General features: G+C 49.4%; 2 protein-coding genes across 6 annotated transcripts in view; both read right to left on the bottom strand.

Annotated features, from left to right (window-relative positions):
- The window catches only part of HM13 (histocompatibility minor 13), a 57,135-nt gene that overhangs the window by 14,246 nt on the left and 22,284 nt on the right, over positions 1-20,605 (bottom strand). For 3 of the 5 annotated variants that reach the window (XR_001883985.1, XM_017865041.1, XM_017865038.1), the window contains exons 3-8: positions 17,695-17,777; positions 10,549-10,637; positions 6,443-6,528; positions 6,225-6,350; positions 5,381-5,438; positions 949-1,032 (exon numbers count right to left, since the gene is read on the bottom strand). Coding sequence is in view for 3 of the 5 variants with exons in the window: in XM_017865041.1 (XP_017720530.1) it covers positions 949-1,032; positions 5,381-5,438; positions 6,225-6,350; positions 6,443-6,528; positions 10,549-10,637; positions 17,695-17,777 (526 nt within the window). In the remaining 2 variants the exon portion in view is untranslated. The remainder of the gene's footprint in view (positions 1-948; positions 1,033-5,380; positions 5,439-6,224; positions 6,351-6,442; positions 6,529-10,548; positions 10,638-17,694; positions 17,778-20,605) is intronic. The other 2 variants (XR_001883986.1, XM_017865039.1) reach the window with 1 other exon arrangement.
- On the bottom strand, positions 7,381-8,680 carry MCTS2 (MCTS family member 2). Its single transcript, XM_017865042.1, has one exon. It carries the CDS (start codon positions 8,433-8,435, stop codon positions 7,506-7,508), a length of 930 nt encoding a protein of 309 aa, XP_017720531.1. The 5' UTR covers positions 8,436-8,680; the 3' UTR covers positions 7,381-7,505.

Here is a 20,605-nt window from a genome sequence, read left to right as displayed (position 1 = left end):
CTCATGATCCGCCTGCCTCGGCCTCCCAAAGTGCTGGGATTACAGGCGTAAGCCACCACGCCCGGACTAAAACCTTCTTCTTTTAAGCAAGCTTCTAACCCTCTGACTCTGAGACTAGGAAGACAAGTACGTCCCCTGGGTTCACTGCCCCCATTACTGAGCCCAGATCAGCAGACACACAACACCTGAGCCTCAGTCACTTCAGCTGCCTTCAGAGTGGCAGCTCAGCTTTGCCATTAGTCTCTTTCTTGACTGGTAGTTTGAGCTGCTCCTGCCCCAAGGTGAGGCCAGGCTGTGGGTGTGCAGAATGTGCTCTCCTGCTTGGACCGTGGATGGGGCCCCTGTGTCCATACCCACAGACACACTGACTAGAACCCACACACAGATCCAGGGACTCAAAGGCCAGTTTCTGCAGACAAGCAGGTTTGCATGCACATGCTCCTCTGCTGAGAGTAGACACAGGAGCCCACGTGTGTGTTCTCCCTGGAGACATCTTGACACAGGGAGGAGCAGCAAGGGGGCTATGGCAATTCTGGTACATCTGTGATGCTTGCAGACACTGGGAAGGGGTATGTGTATGTGTGGGTGTATGTGAGAGGGGTTCAGTCCATTAAGATTGTCATGAAATGTGCTTTTTCAGTGTACCTCAGTCTGTCATTAGACTTTTACTTTTGTAGTTCTTGAGCAACATCTGCTCACCTAGACCAGAGGCTCTGTGAAGACAGTCTTGTTCACTGACGCCTGACCAGGGCCCAGCCTGGGGCATGGCACCTGATTGGCACTTTGTAAATAGATGTTAAGGTGGAACGCTTCACCAAACCCTGGCCTGATCCAGCCTTACTTTTTCTCTTTCTCAGCTGGTAAGCCTGTCTGTTTAGCAGTAATCCCCTTGCTCCAGGGAATACTCTCTCCACCCCTTTCACATGGCCCCCACCCTAGCAGGCTCACCTGGAATGACGACATCTCCAAGTCCCAGCATGGCAAAGTTGTTTGCTTCGAGGCCTTTCTCCAGCAGATCCTGGGGAAACACCACTGAAGGGGGAGGTGGGGATGTGAGGAGTCAGCTGGAGCCCAGTTTACTTTGTATTTTTTTTTTTTTTGAGACAGGGGCTTACTCTATTGCCGAGGGCAATGAGGATTGCAATCGGGAGTGCAATAGCATGATCTTGGCTCACTGTAACCTCTGTCTCCTAGGCTCAAGTGATTCTCCTGCCTCCTGAGTATTTGGGATTATAGGCACCCGCCCCATTTTTGTATTCCCAGCTTAATTTGACTCCTAACCCCGCATTCTTGTTGTATGAAACTCACACATTTGTGTTTCTGGGTGGGACGTGGGGGATGAGGCAGTGAGAGGATGCAGGGCAATGTCTCCATCGGAGTCACAGCTGGTTAGAGGGGGGAGGAATCGGGTCATCTAGGTTGAAGGTTTAATGCCTTTACTGAGCTATAACTCAAATAACCACACAATTTCAGTGCCTTTTTATAGCTATAGAATACTTTGGTTAAATGGGATTGACACTAAAGCCCAGTATATAAGAAAAAAGCCACACAGTGCCAACATCTACAAGGTTTCCCATCTCACAACAGGGGTATGGACAGATGGTGGCCCTTGTTCTGAAGCAGGGTGAGCCTGGCTACAAGCTCCTTCTGTATTTGCTGAGGGAGAAAATGCCACACACCCGCAGATTCCTTCCTTAAGGCCCCTCACTCAGAAATCTTGCTGGACAGCTTGTTTGAATAAATACAGATTAGGGAGAAATGTCTCCCTCTGTGTCTAGTTGTAGCAAAAGGAGGTTGTAACTGGATTTCATCCATAGGGCCTTGCAAGCAGGGTAGTTACAAGTGGGCTTTAAAGTCTGACTTGTGGGTCTGTGGGTTTGAGCCCTAGCTCTGTGCTCTGCACAGTTTACTTACCTGCCTTAGTTTTCTCACCTGTGAAATGGGTAGACAACAGAACTGACCCCTCAGGATAGTAGTGAAGATTAGATGATTTGTACACACTGTTAACTGCTACCCCATGCCTTCTTTACTAATCCAGTCCTGGTTTTGTGTGAGGCAGTCTTTCCAGGTGATAGGTCAAGTGTGGTGCAAGACTAAGCCACTCAGGAAAATCCTGTTCCTTGAATTCCTTACTTGCGGGTAGGGGGTCAGCTCTGACCAACAATATGTTTCTTTTTGAGATGGAGTCTCGCTCTGTCGCCCAGCCCAGGCTGGAGTGCAGTGGCACCATCTCCGCTCACTGCAACTTCTGCCTCCTGGGTTCAAGTGATTCTCCTGTCTCAGCCCCCCTGAGTAGCTGGAATTACAGGCATGCGCCAACACGCCCAACTAATTTTTGTATTTTTAGTAGAGATGGGGTTTCACCATGTTGGCCAGGTTGGTCTCAAATTCCTGACCTCGTAATCTGCCTGCCTCAGCCTCCCAAAGTGCTGGGATTACAGGTGTGAACCACCACACCTGGCCATTTAAAAAAAATTTTTATTTTTTATACATACATACATACATATATATATATATGTATATATATTTGAGACGGAGTCTTACTCTGTCACCCAAGCTGGAGTGCAGTGGTGTGATCTTGGCTCACTGCAACCTTCATCTGGCCAACAATATGTACACAGAGGTACACAGGGTTTTTGCGAAAGCTTGTGCTTCCCTAATACATGAATAGGTACCCTTGCCCTGCCTGCCTCTTCCTGCCTTGTATGTACAACGCACAGTGATTTGGCAGATTCTCTCTCAATCCTGGTACCATTCAATTCTGAGTGGCAGAGACTATAGTCTCCATTTTACAGTTCTAGAAACCAGGGCTCAGAGAGGACAAGTGTTCTCCCCAAGGCCACACAGTCAGCAAGTGGCAGAGCTGAGATTCAAGTCCAGGAAGCCTGACTTCAGCATATGTGCACTTCACTGTTCTGCCTTTCTGCCACTGAGCTCTAGTCCTAGCAGTAGAAGGCAGTGGGTCTTCCCCCTAGCCCAGAAAACCAGACCCTAAGTATCAGAAACCAAATATGACAGTACCATTTCCCTGCTCGGAGCCTTCTAGTGGCCTACGGGGCAGTGTTCAAGCTCCTTGGACAGGCATCTTTGGCTTCCCAAATCTGGCCTCTGCCTACCTCTTTCCAGCCTCTTTTCCCTGAACTCAGCTACGCCCACTCCCTGATTCTCTGCTCCCAGGTCCCTCCATGCACCTTCCTGCCTCCAGCCCTTTGCTGAAGCTGTACATTATCTTTCAAATGCCCATACTGCCCCTGCATGGTTGGGAAATGTGTATTCATCCTTCATGACCCAGAAAAGATTTTCCTGACACTCTGGCTGGGTTCTCTGGGCTTCCACACTTCCGGACTCATCCATTAAGGCATGTGGGGAATGGAATAGCTGTTGCTCCAGCTGGCCCAGCATCTGTTCCCTTGCTCTGGAGAACTACTCTCCCCTTGTACACTTGGTTCTGGGGGGCCGCCAATTCCAATACTCTGCCCCCAGGCACTGAAGAGGACAGTGACACTGGCCTGTCCATCACGATCCTCCATTTCTCCAGTGAGTGTCTGGATCATGGGTCAGGCCAGGCCTTGTAGGTTTATTCAGGCCAAAGCTGGGAGAAACCTGTTTTCCTCTGGGGTCACTAAGCTGGAACCACAGAATTCAGGAGCTGTTTGTGGCCATGAAGCTCTCCCCAACGCAGGGAGAAAGGCTGTCCACAGTGGTGGGGAGTGAGTCACGAGAAAGACAGCTGTTTCTTGATTCCCTGAGTGGAATCTCCCCCAGTCTCCCCCAACTACTGCCTGTCGCCACGAGCCAGTGCTTTCATGGCACGTGCTCACTGTTGCCTGCCCTCCCGGCAGCATCTTCCTCTCTTCCTTGCTAGCATGCCTGACGGATTCTGTTCCCCTCTTTGAGTCTTGTAATCCCAGGAGGTGATTCTCCACTAGTCTAAAGCTTAAACTCTAAGCCAATCATGTTTCCTATCCCCTTCACTGGTGAATGGTTTAGACTTGGGCCTGTGACCCAGTTTTGGCCAATAAAGTATGAGGGAGGCTGCACGGGAGATTTGGGGAAAACCATCCCTCCCTGAGACATCATTTCCCCTTTCTTTTTCTGGACATGGCTATGTGAGGAGTCAATGCTGGGAGCTGCGGCAGCCATCTTGGGACCATGAAGGGATGACCTAAGGGGCAGGTGGACATGCTAAGAATGCTCCTGAAGTAACCTTGGCTCTTGGTGAAGAGAAGGTTATTAACCCACTCTGAGCCTGCTACACCTGGGCTTGCTGTAGTGTGAGATGACAAAACTCCTCCCTGTTTAAAGACAGTTAACACAGGTTGAGTATCCCATATCTGAAATGGTTTGACCAGAAATGTTTCAGACTTTTTGTGAATTCTGGAATATTTGCATATACATAATGAAATATTTTGGGGATACAACCTAAGTTTAAACATGAAATTCACATTATACATATAGCTTGAAGGTAGTTTTATATATGTACACATATACATACATATATTTACATATATATAAATTTTAGAGACAGGGTCTCATTCTATCATCCAGGCTGGAATGCAGGGACATGATCATAGCTCACTCCAGCCTGGATCTCCCAGGCTCAAGTGATCCTCCTACCTCAGATCCTCCCAAGTAGCTAGGACTACAGGTGTGTGTCACCACATCTAGCTAATATTTTAATTTTTTGTAGAGATAGGGTCTTGCTGTTACCCAGGCTGGTCTTGAACTGCTAGCCTCAAGTGATCCTCCCGCCTCAGCCTCCTAAAAAGAGTTTTATACAATACTTAAAATGCTATTTTCTGCATGAAACAGTTTGTGTTAAGTCCTTATGTGTGGAATTTTCCACTTGTGGTGTCATGTCAGTATTCAAAAAGTTTTGGGTCTTGGAGCATTCTGGATTTCAGATTTTCGGATTAGAGATGCTCAACCTGTAGGTGGATTTTCTATTACTTATAAAGAGTGGATACACTGAAGAACCAAACCAAGGCAGTTTCAGCGGCACGGGATAGATAGCACCTGACACTCAGGTACCAAGGGGACCCCAGTGAGGGGTGCTACAGCTCTCGGCTTAGAGATTTTCTCTCCTGGAAAGCCCCTGCATGTGCCCCCCGAGTTGGGTTAAACAGTTCCCTCTACGCTTGCTCCCATTTTGCCTCATTTCACACCATGCTCCACCATGACCAAGTGGCCAGAGGCCGGGGCCTGGGCATGATGAACACAGTCAGATGAATCAATGAGAATAAGGAAACCAGGCTGGAGAGCCACAGGAGGAAGAGGTACATGGGGAAGAGATAGGAGGATGCACTGACTGAAACGGGCTGTGGGGGCATGGCCTGGCAGGGGTAGGGGAGGGGTTCCCTGTGGCGGGGTGGTCACTTACGTTTTATTGGTGCCTCAAAGGACTTGGCCACTGTCACCATCACATTGGTGCCAAATACCTAGAAGGAGAGAAGAGCAGTATGAAGGAAGGAAGGGGCTGTGGGGAAAGAATGGCTGTCCCTGGGCTTCTAGAAGTGCTGTTGCCTGGAATCTGAGGGGAGCTGGGAAGGGCTCCGGTGCAGATCTGAAGTTGAGGTGAGGTGGCCACTGATACTGGTTCTGGGCAACAAAGGGGAAATTCGAGGGAGTATAGAAAGGACCTCTGATGGCCCAAGCCAGGCAGCCTATGTTTGTTCACAGTTCTGTTCCTCCCAAGTGATAAAATCCTCCAGCGCCACCCACTCAAGAGAAGAGGCTGCTTGGGGCCAGGAAAAGCGTGCCCGAGTCAAGCTGACCTCAGTCCCTCTGCGATGCCTCTCAGAGTCAATGTGAGAGGCATCACAGGCCAGGGCTGGTGTGCAGCTGAGCACAGATGGCCTGTCCTCCCAGGTAAATGCCCTTGCTGGGCCCATTCATCAACATTCTTCCACCCCTACCTGAACTTCTCTGAGTCTCAACTCCCTTGCCAAGGAGACATGGGATTTGGTAACACCCCTACTGGCAAGGAAGATATGCAGGTGGTTGGAAGGCACCGGCATGAGTGTGCTCTCAGAAAGAGGTGGAATCTGCTCTCTCTGGCTCCATCTCACATATGGGCCCAGAGAGGACTTGCTCTGGGGTCTGGAACTTCAGCCCAAAACAGCTCTTCTCCATCAGATGACTGCCACTTGGGCCAGAGAGGCAGGGAAGCAGTAAGATAAGATGGTCCTGGAGCCAGACATCCTTGGCATCCCTGCCTGACTTACCCAGAAGACATCGTAGATGAAGAGTCCGCCCAGCAGGATGCAGCCAGTGCTGACATTGTTGAGGTGCAGGAGCTCTACTCCATTAAGGGAGAAGGCCAGGCCAAAAAGGTTGTTGGCAATCCAGTGCTGAGGAAAGCGGGGAGTGAGACCAGCTTGCTGTGCCCCACCCTGCCCTGTCAACCCCATCCTCCCCTTCTGCCCAGGTCCTGGCTACTCACCTTCCTCAGCAGGTACCAGACGCCAACGATGCTGCTCAGGCCCAGGCACACCAGGTCCTTGGTGTCAAATTCATAATTGATGATCTCTGAGCAGAGAGGCCAGGTAAGTCCACTCCCTGGGGTGGGGCTATCCCTCCCACCTGTCAGCCCCTGGATGGAGGAGGGCATGGCTATGGGTACTGTGAGAGGTTCACAGGCTGGGGGGGCTAAGCTTTGGCTGCCCCAGATTAGTATGAGTTTCAGGAAGGGGAGAGCTCACTGGAGCCACTCCAACCCCTCCAATTTCCTACAGGAGGGAATGGAGGCCCAGAGAAACTCACAAGCCTGGCACAGGGTCAGCGGGAAGTGGTCTTTGGTGTTAGAAGCACAGGCTTTGTTACTTGTACCTGGGTGACCTTGGGGAAGGCAGTTCCCTCTCTGAGCTTCAGTTTTCTTATCTGTAAAAAGGGGATAACAGCATCCCCTCTGAGGGCTGCTGTGAGGAATAAGTAAGACAGTCCTTACAATGCGTCCAGCACAGTGCCTGGCACATAGCGGGTGCTCAGTCAATGCCAGCTGCCACTGAACCCAGGTCTTTAGAAAGGTCTAAGTTAATTCTGGAATCTTTCTTCTTTGCCACCAAAGGATGAAGAAGGTTAGCGGCAGCCTTAGTTCACTAGCAGGCAATGAAGAAGGGAAGAGATGCAGGTCTCAAGGAAAGGCCAGAGTCCCCGAGGCTGCTTTCGTAGAGGGCCCTGTGGTAGACATCTTGATGTTAGACCATTCTTGATTGCTTCCAAGCTTCCTAAGAAGACAACTAGAGGCTGTGGAGTTTGCCGAGAGTCACAGAGTCCAGCCACGCCTTTCACATTCCAGAGTGCAGCCGACTGCTTGCTGCTTGTCCCCTAATTTGTTTTTTCCTCTGTGGTAAGAGCACCCTGATTTGTTTTCTATAAAGTATCTGCTAAACTTATTTAGCATAACCACAGAGGCATGGCCTTCACGCTGTCACACACAGACACAAACACACGTACGACACAATCAATATCTACATTTAGCCCCCCAAATGCATTCCTTCTGAGGCTCATTTATATGTCTTCATGTGCCACAGCCCATCATTTAAATAATGGATGTTTTCAATGCCAATTCCTTTGTTGACTTTCTCAATATCTTCTGCAGACATCTTCATGACCCCAACACACAGAGCATGCTGTTTTCCTTCTGCTGTGACTGCTACAATGGTATCTACCGCAGCAGGGTACAGCTTAGCTCCAGGAGAAGTTAAACCTGGACACATAATATTTGCGCCGCTGAGTACAAATTTGATAGCTCCTTTATCAACCTGCTGGTGTGGCAGGATAAAAGGGTATTTGTGAAGCAATCTTAGAGTTGGACAAAAAGGCCCCTTTCTTTGTCTAAAAAACAGTAATTCTCCACTTACGGTAAGGATTTCTGTATGTTCGTGGCATCGGACTATTTTGACAGGATCTTTCTTAGGCATGATTTGATTAAGCCATGGTTCAATACCCGGAAATTGCTCTACCAGTTGGCTCTTAATGCCCTTAATAACTGACGTTTTCAACTGGATGCAGTTGGACACACTTTCCTTTTCATCAAACTTCTTGAACATGATCCAGGGTGAAGCGGGCGACAACAGGGAAACAAACGGAATTGGCAAAGCTCCGGTAGAGTCCCCCTGCAGGAAGGCCAGCGCCGGCACCACGCGGACTGCCGGACGGTCAGAGCCGTTGTCGCTAACCGGAAGATGACACAGCCAGCGCGCTTTACGGCCCGGTGAAATCTGACAACTTCCGCTCTCTAAACGCCACGTCACGACTGCGCTTGGCCCGCTGTTTTTTCGACTGCTGATTCTTCTCCAATGAGAATCGCTGAAACAATAGGGCTTGAGAAGCAAGAAGTGATACGAATGCTTTCTCCTTGCCGAAAGAGAGGACTGGAGCTGCGCACCCTGATGAGTTAGGTCTAACTGGACACGAGCCCAACTCACGGCCATTTTCCAGCTTCTCTTACAGCTAAATGGACCCGGGATATGGATGCCTCTTCCCTCTGGCTGGGCAGTGGAGTGATGACACCACCCTGACCCGAGGGCCAGCGCTGTATATGACGGAGCATGAGATAGATAGGATCTGGGATCTTGAAGACTCTGTGGTACAAGCTTAGCCTTTTTACTATTTTATTTATTTTTTTAGACAGGGTCTTGCTCTGTCGCCCAGGCTGGAGTGCAGTGGTGTGACCGTGGCTTGCGGCAGCCTCCACCTCCACGGCTCAAGCGACCCTCCTGCATCAGCTTCTCAGTGTTGGGATTACAGGCATGGGTCACCGCGCCTGGCCAAGCTTAGTCTTTTTTTTTTTTTTGAGACAGGGTCTCACTCTGTCGCCCGGGCTTGAGTGCAGTGGCGCGATTTAGGCTCACTGCAACCTCCGCCTTCCCAGGTTCAAGCAATTCTCCTGCCTCAGCCTCCCAAGTAGCTGGGATTTCAGGTACACTCCACCATGCCTGGCTAATTTCTTTTGTATTTTTAGTAGAGACGGGGTTTCGCCATGATGGCCAGGCTAATCTGGAACTCCCGATCTCAAGTCATCTACCTACCTCAGCCTCCCAAAGTGCTGGGAGGCATGAACCATCTCACCTGGCCCAAGCTTAGCCTTAAAAAAAAAAAAAAAATCAACAATTGTTTCTTTGACAGAAATTCCTTAGAGATGCACAAAGTAATCACATAAAATTGCTGCCGATTAGGGACAAGACAGCATGTGCTAGGCACCAGTAAGAGAGAGTGCTATGGCCGGGCACGGTGGCTCACGCCTGTAATCCCATCACTTTGGGAGGCCGAGGTGGGCGAATCAAGAGGTCAGGAGATGGAGACCATCCTGGCTAACACGGTGAAATCCCATCTCTACTAAAAGTACAAAAAAATTAGCTGGGTGTGGTGGCATGCGCCTGTAGTCCCAGCTACTCGGGAGGCTGAGGCAGGAGAATGGTGTGAACCCAGGACGTGGAGCTTGCAGTGAGCCAAGATTGTGCCACTGCACTCCAGCCTGGGCAACAGAGTGAGACCCTGTTTCAAAAAAAAAAAAAAAAAAGTGCTAGATTTCACATGCTCAGTATTTTACAAAAGAGAAATACCTGCTGGGCGTGGTGGCTCACTCACACCTATAATTCTAGCGCTTTGGGAGGCTGAGGTGGGTAGATCACTTGAAGTCAGGAGTTTGAGACCAGCCTGGCCAGCATGGCAAAACTCCATCTCTACTAAAAATACAAAAAAATTAGCTGGGCATGGTGGCACACGCCTGTAATCCCAACTACTCAGTTGGCTGAGGTTTCAGTGAGCTGAGATGGTGCCACTGCACTCCACCCTGGGTGACAGAACAAGGCTCTGTCTCAAAAAACAAAAAACAACAACAAAAAAGAAATACCTGCTATTTGGTCAAGCCATTGATAATCTTGTTACAGTATTTGAATCCATACCCTAACCTGCAAATCCCAGGATCTCCACACTTCCTCATAGTTTGCATTTTTTTTTTTTTAATTAATTTTTTTGTAGAGATGAGGTCTCACTATGTTGCCTAGGCTGGTTTCAAATTCCTGGCCTCAAGTGATCATCCTCTCTTGGACTCCCAAAGTGCTGGGATTACAGACATGAGACACTGTTTCTGGTCAGTTTTATTTTGAAAAGAGCTGTGGAACCCCCTTTTCAAACCTTAGGTGAGGCACTGATCACACTAAAAATATATATGAATAAAATAATCACGAAGGCCAACTTTGACTGAGTGCTTACTATGAGCCAGGCAGCATGCTGAATGCTTTCCACTTACTGACTCGCCATCTTAACAACATGACTGTGGAGGTCCCAGATTAACACTTTCATTTTACAGATGGGAAAAAACAAAACAAAACAAAACACCCAATGCTCAGAGAGGTAAGGCATTCACCCAGGGTCCCATGTCTAGGTAGTAGCAGAGTTGGGATGTGAATCCAGGCCATGAGATTCCAGAGCCCACTTCTTCCATCATTCACTCTATTGGAGAACCCCAATATTGGAGAGACAAAGGGAATGGCAGAGGAAGATACTCAAGGCACACTACAGAGGAAAGTGGTTAGCACTGACCTTCCTTGTTTTCCCCAGAACCCTGTGTGAAGAGCAGCTGGTACTGTCGATTTGGAAAGGTGGCCGGAAAAAACTTATTCATGAAGGGGCTGGAAGGAAAGACAAAGCAAGTCGGCAAACAGAGCCCCCATGGGTAATCAGCCTTAACACTCCCCTGCCCCATTTACAGCTGGCACCCTTACAGCTGTCCTGATAGGTAGGTGTTATTGTTCCCACTCTACAGATGTGAAAACAAAGGCCCTCAAAATGTAAGTGATTTGCCCATAGTCACACAGGGGTCCTATATCTCGGCTGAGACTCAAACCTAGGTCTTTGCACTCAGTGATTTCTGTATTGCCTTTTTGTTAACATCAAAGAAATGCAAAGCAGAAGCAGATAGACTTTCAGGCAAAATACCATTTTTGGGAGAGCACAGGATCCCAAACTCTGGCCCACATGCCACCTATATGAGTCCCTTGTCAAGAAGCATATTTGTGGACTCCCTTCCAGGCCTATCAAGTTGATGACCTGACAGTCACCCCCACCCCACTCCATGACTTGACATTCTGCTCTCCAACAGCAGGCCTGAGATTTTTACAGACTCAGCTGGAATCAATCAGCCAGATGAATCATAGCCCCTGGGCAGGATCACCATCACATTCACTCCTTCCACAAGGCCTCAGTTGTTTAAGACCAGCTTGGCCTTGTCTCCAGAAGCATTCTCTCTGATTACCCAGCATGCCCCACCTCCCAGCCAGGCAGGAAGCAGAGACCTTTTCTGGACCTTTTTCAGAGCAAGATAAGCAAACCACGGCCTCTTAACCCAGCCTCGTGGCCGTACTGTGGAGTGGCTACAAGCCTGGGTGGCCCAGCCCTGAGGCCCTGCTCTGCCATGTGGCTGTGGGAGACCATTTCAATGGCTCTGTCTCCCTGGACCTCAATTTTCTCACCTGTATACAGGGCTAACAATACCACCTGTCTCAGAGCATTGCTATGAAGATATGAAAGGCAGAACGAATGCTTTGCCTGGCATGGAGTCTTTAGCAGGGATGAGGCAGGCCAGGAAGTACCCATATCACAGTGAAAAAGGGAGGGAAAAGGGAACTCCCCCCCCCTTTTTTTTTTTTTGAGACGGAGTCTTGCTCTGTCGCCCAGGCTGGAATGCAGTGGTGCAAGCTCTGCCTCTCGGGTTCATGCCATTTTCCTGCCTCAGCCTCCCGAGTAGCTGAGACCACAGGCACCTGCCACCATGTCCGACTAATTGTTTTTGTATTTTTAGTAGAGATGGGGTTTCACCATGTTAGCCAGGATGATATCCATCTCCTGACCTTGTGATCCACCCTTCTCGGAGCCCCAAAGTGCTCGGATTACAGGCATAAGCCACTGCACCCGGAAGGCTTGGTGGGAACTCTCTTTTAAAGACCCTGGTGGCATGGAGCAAGATGTAGATTCAAGAACCCTCTCTGGCCAGGTGCAGTGGCTCACGCCTGTAATCCCAACATTTCAGAGGCTGAGGTGGGTGGATCACTTCAGGTCAGGAGTTCGAGACCAGCCTGGCCAACATGGCAAAACCTCATCTCTACTAAAAAAATACAAAAATTAGCCCAGCGTGGTGGCAGGAGCCTGTAATCCCAGCTACTCAGGAGCCTGAGGCAGGAGAATCACTTGAACCCGGCGGGGGCAGAGGTTGCAGTGAGCTGAGATTGTGCCATTGTACTCCAGTCAAGGTGGCACAGCGAGACTCCGTCTCCAAAAACAGAAACAAAAAACCATCTGTGGGCCTCCATTTCTCCACTTTTCAAAGAGCCGATCCCTCCCAGCCTGTAGAGCTGTGGTGTGAATGATGGGAGGGCTTTGTGAACAGAAGCGCAGCAGGTGTAAGGGCAGACTTGGAAATGGGCTCCCACAACAGGGTTTTGAGGCGGTGGGAGGCAGAAGCTGGGTGGGTGACTGGAAGCTACTTTCAGATTAGTTTGCTGAATCAGTTTTGGGGGAGTCTGAAGTCAGGGTGTGAGTGCAGGTATGGACAGAGGCAGAAAAGCAGGCTGAAGAGCTAAGCCCTTTGCCCATCTTAGCCGGCCTCTTCCTCAGGAGCTTGGTGCTCAGTTTCTCAACCAGCAGAGTGTGACAGTTAAAGACACGGACTCTGGAGCCAGACTTCCTGGGCTCAAATCCTAACTCTGCCACTTATTAGTGGTCTGATCTTGGGAAAGTTACTTAACTGCTCTGTGCAACTGTTCCTCATCTGGAATGCTATAACACCTTTCTTGTAGGGCTACTGAAAGGATTAAATGAGCACTTGGTACCCTACAAACTTAACTGCCGCTTCAATTTCAAGTAGCAAGTCTCCAGATTGGTGTCTGTTATTCTGAGAAAAGAGAGGCTGCTCCGCACTACACAGGCACAGGGGAAGAGTCAAGCGACCAGGCTAGCATTGAGTCTGTGGACTTGAGAACAGAGGCCCTGTCTCATCATCTTCACCCTCCCCTGGGGTGAAGATGCCTGGTGCCTGCTAGACATCTGCTAAATGCTTACTGAATGACTCTGAATGCAGACTTTTGTAGCAGGCAGAGATTCTTCCTGGCCCTTGATGGCTCATGTCAAACGTAAAGGTCATTCCTTCCCACTGACAAGCCACATCCTGGTGCCCTTCTCCCCTGGGGGTGGAAGGCAGGGTCAGTGAAACTGGTGACGTGGCTTCCTCCTCTGGGGTGGCAGATCTGGACCTTCTGGGCTTTTCTTCCCTCTAAGGTCAGCTAGGTGGGGCACGAGCTCAGACACAGATGATGAAGTAAGCCGAGGTTCCCTTTGCAGGAAGGATGTCTTGGGTTTGAATCTTGGTGACTACACAAGGTAAGGCAGGCTGTGGCCCCTGCCTTCCTCCAATACCCCAGCTGGGGTTTGTTCCCAAAGAGGCTTAATGTGGGCTTGGAAGTGGTAGTGGAGGTGGAGGGGATCCTAAGAACCTCAGCCTGTGCTGACACAGCTCAGGTGCAGCTCTCTACAGCCTTTCAGCAGGCCTCTCCTCTGCCAGTCCCCAGGAGACCACAGGCTCAATGACAGGAGGTGGCCAGCCCACCCTCTTTAAGCTCCCCCGACTTCACTTTTGCCAAAACTGTAAAGAATAGGGGTTTTGGAGTCACACAGACCTGAGCTCAAAATCTCACTCTGCCCTTACCAGCTGTGAATCCTGGTGGTCACATAACTCCTCTAAGCCCAATTTCCCTGTCTTAAACCTTTGGATCTGTTGTTTGGATCCTGAGGAAGGTCTAAGTTTATGGATACAGGCAGCTGATCAAAATTCTAACAACACTGTAGACTTTCCTTGAGAAATTATTTAAGAAAACTCAATTTAATTGAAACATCAATTTAATTAGTGGACCAACTTTCTAAAAAGTATGATCAAATAATCCCTTACTTACTAAAATTATTTTCACCGGATTCAGTTCTTTTCCATGTTAATTTTACAATAATGATTTCCTTCATCTGATAGTTTTTGGTCCCCATCACATTTTTTAGCCCCGTATGGTGAGCATCCCTTCTGCCTACAGCCATCCATTATTCTTATTTTTATATTTTTGAGACGGGGTCTCACTCTGTTACCCACGCTGGAGTGCAGTGGCACGATCACAGCTCATTGCAGCCTCTCTGCCTCCCAGGCTCATGCGATCATCCCACCTCAGCCTCCCAAGTAGTTGGGACCACAGGCACACACCACCATACCTGGCTAATTTTTGTATTTTTTGTGGAGACAGCGTCTCAACATGTTGCCCAGGCTGGTCTCGAACTCCTGAGCTCAGGTGATCCACCGGCCTTGGGCTCCCAAAGTGCTGGGATGACAGGTGTGAACCACCATGCCCAGATGATCCATTATGTTTAAAAGGTATGGTTTTCCCAGGTCAAATTTTGTTGCTCTAAATTTCATTAAGAAAATGATTCTTCTGTTAGTTTCTAGTCACTCATACATTTTACCATGTGCAGTTTTAGCTGCTGTTGGTTTTTAATTTTCTGTTGATAATATCTACCTATAAAATTATGAAGTGGCTAAAAGATAATCAATTCTTTCTCTCTCTCTCTCCCCCCCCACTCCCCTCCTCCCTCCCTCCCTCTCTCTCTTTTTTTTTTTTTCTTTGAGATGGGGTCTCCCTCTGTCACCCAGGCTGGAGTACAGTGGTACGATATTGACTCATTGTGACCTCTACCTCCTGGGTTCAAGGGATTCTCCTACCTCAGCCTCCTGAGTAGCTGGGATTACAGGGGCATGCCATCACACCCGGCTACTTTTTTACATTTTTAGTAGAGATGAGGGTTCACCATGTTGCCCGGGCTGGTCTTGAATTCCTGACCTCAGGTGATCCACCTGCCTTGGCCTCCCAAAGTGCTGGGATTACAGGTGTGAGCCACCATGCCCAGCCTCAATTATTTCTTGACATAGATTAATCATCTATGAGAAATTTGGGACAATGTCCCTTAGTTATTGTTCTAAAAGGGAAAAAAAGTCTTTGGTGTCGAGATGATAAAGGTTCACAATACTGCGCCTGGGCAGCTGGGTAGAGATAAGATCTTCATTGTAGGGTTGTTGCGATAATGTTAAATAATCAGTTCCTCAGCAAACAGCTTAATAGTGGCTTTCAAAACACACTGGGCTCTCTCTCAGGTGGAGGCTGGGCTATGGGGAGACCTGGGGGTCTCAAGCCTCTCACAGATGCTAGGGTAGGATGGGCTAGAGTTGGGGAGGATCCTAATCAGCATGGGAAAGGACACCCAATGTCTGGAAGTGACTGCCCCCACCCCACCCCAGGTCCACCACGAAAGGACAGGTATGTCCTGTGAGCAAGGGCGACTGGGCCTGCCATTATCTTGGTTGGGTCCAAGTCACTCAGGTTGCCTAGGCCTCCATTTTTCAGGATGCAGGGCTGGACTAGAATTCTCCCAAGCTAGCTAGAATAAAATTCTGTGGGTGAAGAATCAGTGCAAGTGAGGACAACAATGACCTCAGTTGGAAGACGAGAGGTGAAGTCCCAGCTATGTAACCCTGGGCCAGCCACTAGGCTCACTGTGTGCTTGGCACTGTGCTCTAGGAATGTTATAGCCTGGGGCTCACTAGACCCTCCCCACACCTCTGAGGAGGTACCTGCAGTCTCTCCATTTTATAGGTAGAAGAACTGATGCTCAGAGCTTGAGTAACTTACACAAATTAGAGCTGGCAGCGCCAGGTGTTGGTCCCAGGGCTGCCTGCCTCTTGACCCCATGCTCCTGACTACCACACTGTCCTGCCAGTGTGCCTAGAAGAATGAAGCCACATTCATATTGGCCTTTTTTTTTTGAGATGGAGTCTCACTGTCACCAGGCTGCAGTGCAGTGGCACGATCTCGGCTCACTGCAATCTCTGCCTCCCGGGTTCAAGCAATTCTCCTGCCTCAGCCTCCTGAGTAGCTGGGACTACAGGCATGTGCCACCAAGCCCAGCTAATTTTTTTGTATTATTACTAGAGACGGGGTTTCACCATGTTGGCCAGGATGGTCTCGGTCTCCTGACCTCATGATCTGCCCGCCTTGGCCTCCCAAAGTGCTGGGATTACAGGTGTGAGCCACCACCTGGCCTCATATTGCCTTTCAGTGCTTTTGGGAGCAGATTCTGCCTATGCCCTCAATGTGCACAAACTTTCCAGCACCTGACTCTCCCTCCTTTGTATGTCTTCCAGGTTTCCTACCCTTCAAAGAAAGCTAAGTTCAAGTTGAGTTCCTTCCTTCTGGGAACCCTGGCCACCTCTTGGTCTATCAGTGTTTCTTAGCCTGAGGCTGCACCTCTTCAACGGGGTAGACAGAAACATACTGGGACATCTTTGTAGTCACAAGCTGAGAAAGACGGGTATGCAACTCCCATTTGGTGAGCAGGGCAAGGATGCCAATTGTTTGTAATGTGTGGGATAGTCCTGCAGACTGGAGAACTGGCCTGTCCAAAACACAAGTAGCAACCCCCCTAATGAACCACTCTCCCCAGTGAAAGGACATGAGCATGTAGCAGTTTGAGTTAGGGTAGCAGTGGGAAGAGGATGGGCTCTGGACCACACCTGGGTTTGAATCCTGGCTCTGTTGCTTATTAGCGGTGTGATCCTAGCAAATTTCTTAACCTCTCTGGGCTTCAGTTTCCATGACTATCATACAGGTGTGAAAGCAAAAGCAACCCATATAAGGTTGTCTGGCAGGTTAACACAGATAATGACAGTGACAGCTAATAGTTACCGAACACTTTATATCGCCAGATACTGTGCTAAAGCTTTCCACATGACCCCAAGGGAAGGGTACTATTATTTTTCTCCACATTCACTAGGAAATTGAGGCCAGAGAAATTAAGTAACTTGCCCAAGATCACAGAGCTATTAAGTGGCAGGGTCTGGACTCAAAGGTAGTCAAATTCCAGAGCCCACGCTCCTAACTTTTTACCATGCTGCCTCTGGCTCCTTATGAAACAAGATCATGTGTGAGAAGTCCAGCATGGCGCTTAGCACACAGCTAGGCCACAACACCTGGCAGGTGGTACTGGTGTTACTCACCTGAGTACTGTCACAACTAACATGACATTACTGCTCACAAATCACTTTCCCAACAGCTGTGGTGGTGGAAGCACCCACCAGATCCTTATCATTTCTTTTTTTTGTTTTTTTTTGAGACAGAGTCTCGCTCTGTCGCCCAGGCTGGAGTGCAGTGGCGTGATCTCAGCTCACTGCAAGCTCCGCCTCCCGGGTTCACGCCATTCTCCAGCCTCAGCCTCCCAAGTAGCTGGGACTACAGGCGCCCACCACCTCGCCCGGCTAGTTTTTTGTATTTTTTTAGTAGAGACGGGGTTTCACCGTGTTAGCCAGAATGGTCTCGATCTCCTGATCTCGTGATCCGCCCATCTCGGCCTCCCAAAGTGCTGGGATTACAGGCTTGAGCCACCGTGCCCGGCCGAGATCCTTATCATTTCTATAAGGAAACTGTGGCCCAGAGAGGTCATTGTTCTTGTCCTAGTCATCTACAGTGTGCAGGGGAAAGAGTCCCTTGAGTTTTATAGCCAGGATTCAAACCTGGCTCTGAGTGATGCCAAAAGTCATGTTCTCATCCAAGACCCTGTACTGGTTCCCGAGAAAGCTGCTTCAAATGTTGCAGAGAGATGCCTTCTGACCTGATGGTGTGGGATAGGGCCAGGATTCCCAGCACGAAGAAATACATGGACAGCAAGAGGTTGATGTACTCCTGGGAGAATATCTGAGGCAGAAATACAAAGAGAAACAGGAAGTTAGGGTTGCCAGTGGCTGTGAGGAAACCAGAGTCCCTGCTTCTCTTCTGGAGGTTGGTTTCACCCTTCTTGAGTTGGGGGACCGTCAGGAAGAGTCTCAGACAATACTAGCGGCATTCTAGTTTCTGCAACTGAAAGGGAGAAACCTCAAGCCCCCAGATGTACCTCGCAAAGGGGTCTGCAGGTTTACGTTTAGTGGTCTATTATCTGGAGAGAGGCAACTATGTTTGTGCTCAGAATGCTGCACAGGGGTTCTGAAGGGATAAGGGAGTCTTCAGTATAGAGCCCCAAGAGAGCTGCTGGAACCTCAGAACTCACTCTTCCACACTTCCTTCTTCCTGTTTAATCATCCAGGGAGCCCCTACAGAGTGGCCACCCAGGCTCCAAGCATGCTAGTTATAAGACATCTTTCCCACTCCATTTTCCACATTCTGCTTTCTGATGACTCCTCCTGCAGTGATGGCTGAAGCTATGACAGCATCCCTGACAGCTGCTTCTTGGTCTTTTTGTCGTTAGGTGAAACTTGAGAAATATTCTGTCACAATGCTCCAGTCAATGGTCACGTGTTAATTCTGGACTTTGGAAAGGCTATGCCATGGTGCACCATGTTTGCTGCATCACTGCTGAATTTATTACTATGATGGTCTCTAACCTGGAGGGAATAATGTGCTGTTGTGTGGGGTGCAGGGAACCTGGCCACTCTCAAGCAGGGCTGTTTTAGAATCTGCTGAACACCTGTCAGATCATATCACTCCCTTGCTGGAAGCCTCTCTGCAGCTAACTTCTGCTCTCATAAGCTGAAAGCTCATATCCACCTGTTGGCCTCTTGCCCTCGTGGTGGCCACCACAGGTCTCCTGAGCCTTGGCTCACACATGCTCTTGCTCTACACACTGCAGCCACACTGGCCTTTTTGCAGTGTGATGTGTGTGCTACATGCCCACCCACAGGCAGCCGTGTATAAGCTCTCCTGCTGCCTGAGATGTTCTCCTCTCTTCTCTCTTCACCGAGGCCACCCCTACTCAACCTTCTTTAGCTCCCAGATCAGAGAAGCTTTGCTCACATAGTTCCCATGACACAATCAACCCCTCAGTAATTCAGCCCATATTGACTGATTGCCTACTATGTGCAGAGCATTGTGCTAGACACCAGTGATTCAGCAAGGAATCAGGCAAAGTTGCTGCTCTCCTAGAGTTCATGGGCCAATGAGGGAGAAAGAATCTCAAAAGAAACAGTTACATATATTGTTAGGTGGTAATGGGCACTAAGAAAAGCAAACCAGGGCAGGGAGATAGAAAATGAAAGGGCAGAGCTGCTATTTTAGACAGGTGGTCAGGGAACGCTCTGGAGGAGAGGACATAGGACGAGTCATAAATGAAGGGAGCAGGTGCAAAGGTCCTGAGGTGGATGCATGTTCATGTGTGCAAGGACTACAGAGGGCCTGTGAGCCTAGAGCTAAGGGAGCATAGGCACAGTGTCAGGAAAGGAGGCTGGGTGGGAAGAGGGAGCCAGACCCTGCAGTGCCATGGGAAAGTCTTTAGATTCACCTGCATGAGACAGGCTGGTACTGGAGTGCTGAGGGCAGGGTTTGACATGATCAGACAGCATGAGAAGACCCCTCTGCTGCTGTATAGAAGACCCTGCAGGGCAAGAGTAGAAGCAGGGAGCAGGAGGGGGACGGTGCCCTGGCTTGGGGGGATGGAGGGGAAGTGATGAGCAGTGTAAGGATTCCAGATCTGTTCTGCTCCCACCACTCCTGCCCTCCCCGAGATGGAGTTTCACTCTTGTTGCCCAGGCTGGAGTGCAATGGTGCAATCTTGGCTCACTGCAACCTCCACCTCCTGGGTCCAAGTGATTCTCCTGCCTTAGCCTCCCAAGTGGCTGGGATTACAGGCATGCACAACCATGCCTGCCTAATTTTGTATTTTCAGTAGAGATGGGGTTTCACCATGTTGGTCAGGCTGGTCTTGAACTCCTGACCTCAGGTGATCCACCCGCCTTGGCCTCCCAAAAGTGCTGGGATTACAGGTGTGACCCACTGCACCCAGCCTCCAGATCTCTTCTGGAATTGGAGCTGCAAGATGTGTGCCTTCGCTGGATATGAGGGCTTGGCAGGGCAGAGAGGATGACTCCTGGGGTTTTGGCGGAGCTAGGTCAATGCAGGTGCTGTTGTGTGTAAGGGGCTTGGGCAGAACCTTCACCCTGAAGCTGGTTCTTCCATGCTTTCCTGGTGCTATGGACCTCGCCTTGACAGCACTTTGTACAGGTGTAACTTCACATCTATCTATGTGATTGGTGTCTGTCTCTACCACTTAACAAGATGCTTCTTGAGGGCAGGGATGGTCAGCTGTTTTTTTCACTTCAGTATCCCCAGTACCCAGCCAGGGCCTGATGTCGCAGGCTCTCAATAAATGCAGAATGACTGAATGGAAGGGCAAATCGGTGGTCCATAATGTTAGTGCTACAAGAAAAAGACCTATGAGCAGACTTTGTAGGCATATGAATTGTGCTTTATTATGAAGATGTGGCATACCTCTGACATTGCATTCTTTCAATCTGAGCCCTTGGGGCAAAATGCTCTCAGGCCACACCTCTGAGCTTCTGGGTGGTTTCACTGTGACCCATGCGGATTGGGCACCAGGTCTCACTTTCCTTTGTGCTTTGGCTGCTAAAAAGCCAGAGCCACAACTAAGCCCATTTCTAGCAAGAGGACAGGCTTTAGAGCATGGGGTATGGGTGTGGTCCTCACCCAAGGGTTGTTTTATCTTATTTTAATTTTCTCCTTTTTTTTTTTTTTTT

Source organism: Rhinopithecus bieti, unplaced genomic scaffold (assembly GCF_001698545.2).
Source record: "Rhinopithecus bieti isolate Rb0 unplaced genomic scaffold, ASM169854v2 scaffold_78508, whole genome shotgun sequence".
NCBI lineage: Eukaryota > Metazoa > Chordata > Mammalia > Primates > Cercopithecidae > Rhinopithecus > Rhinopithecus bieti.
The sequence above is the reverse complement of the archived record's forward strand: the minus strand, read 5'-3'. Positions and strand labels throughout refer to the sequence as shown.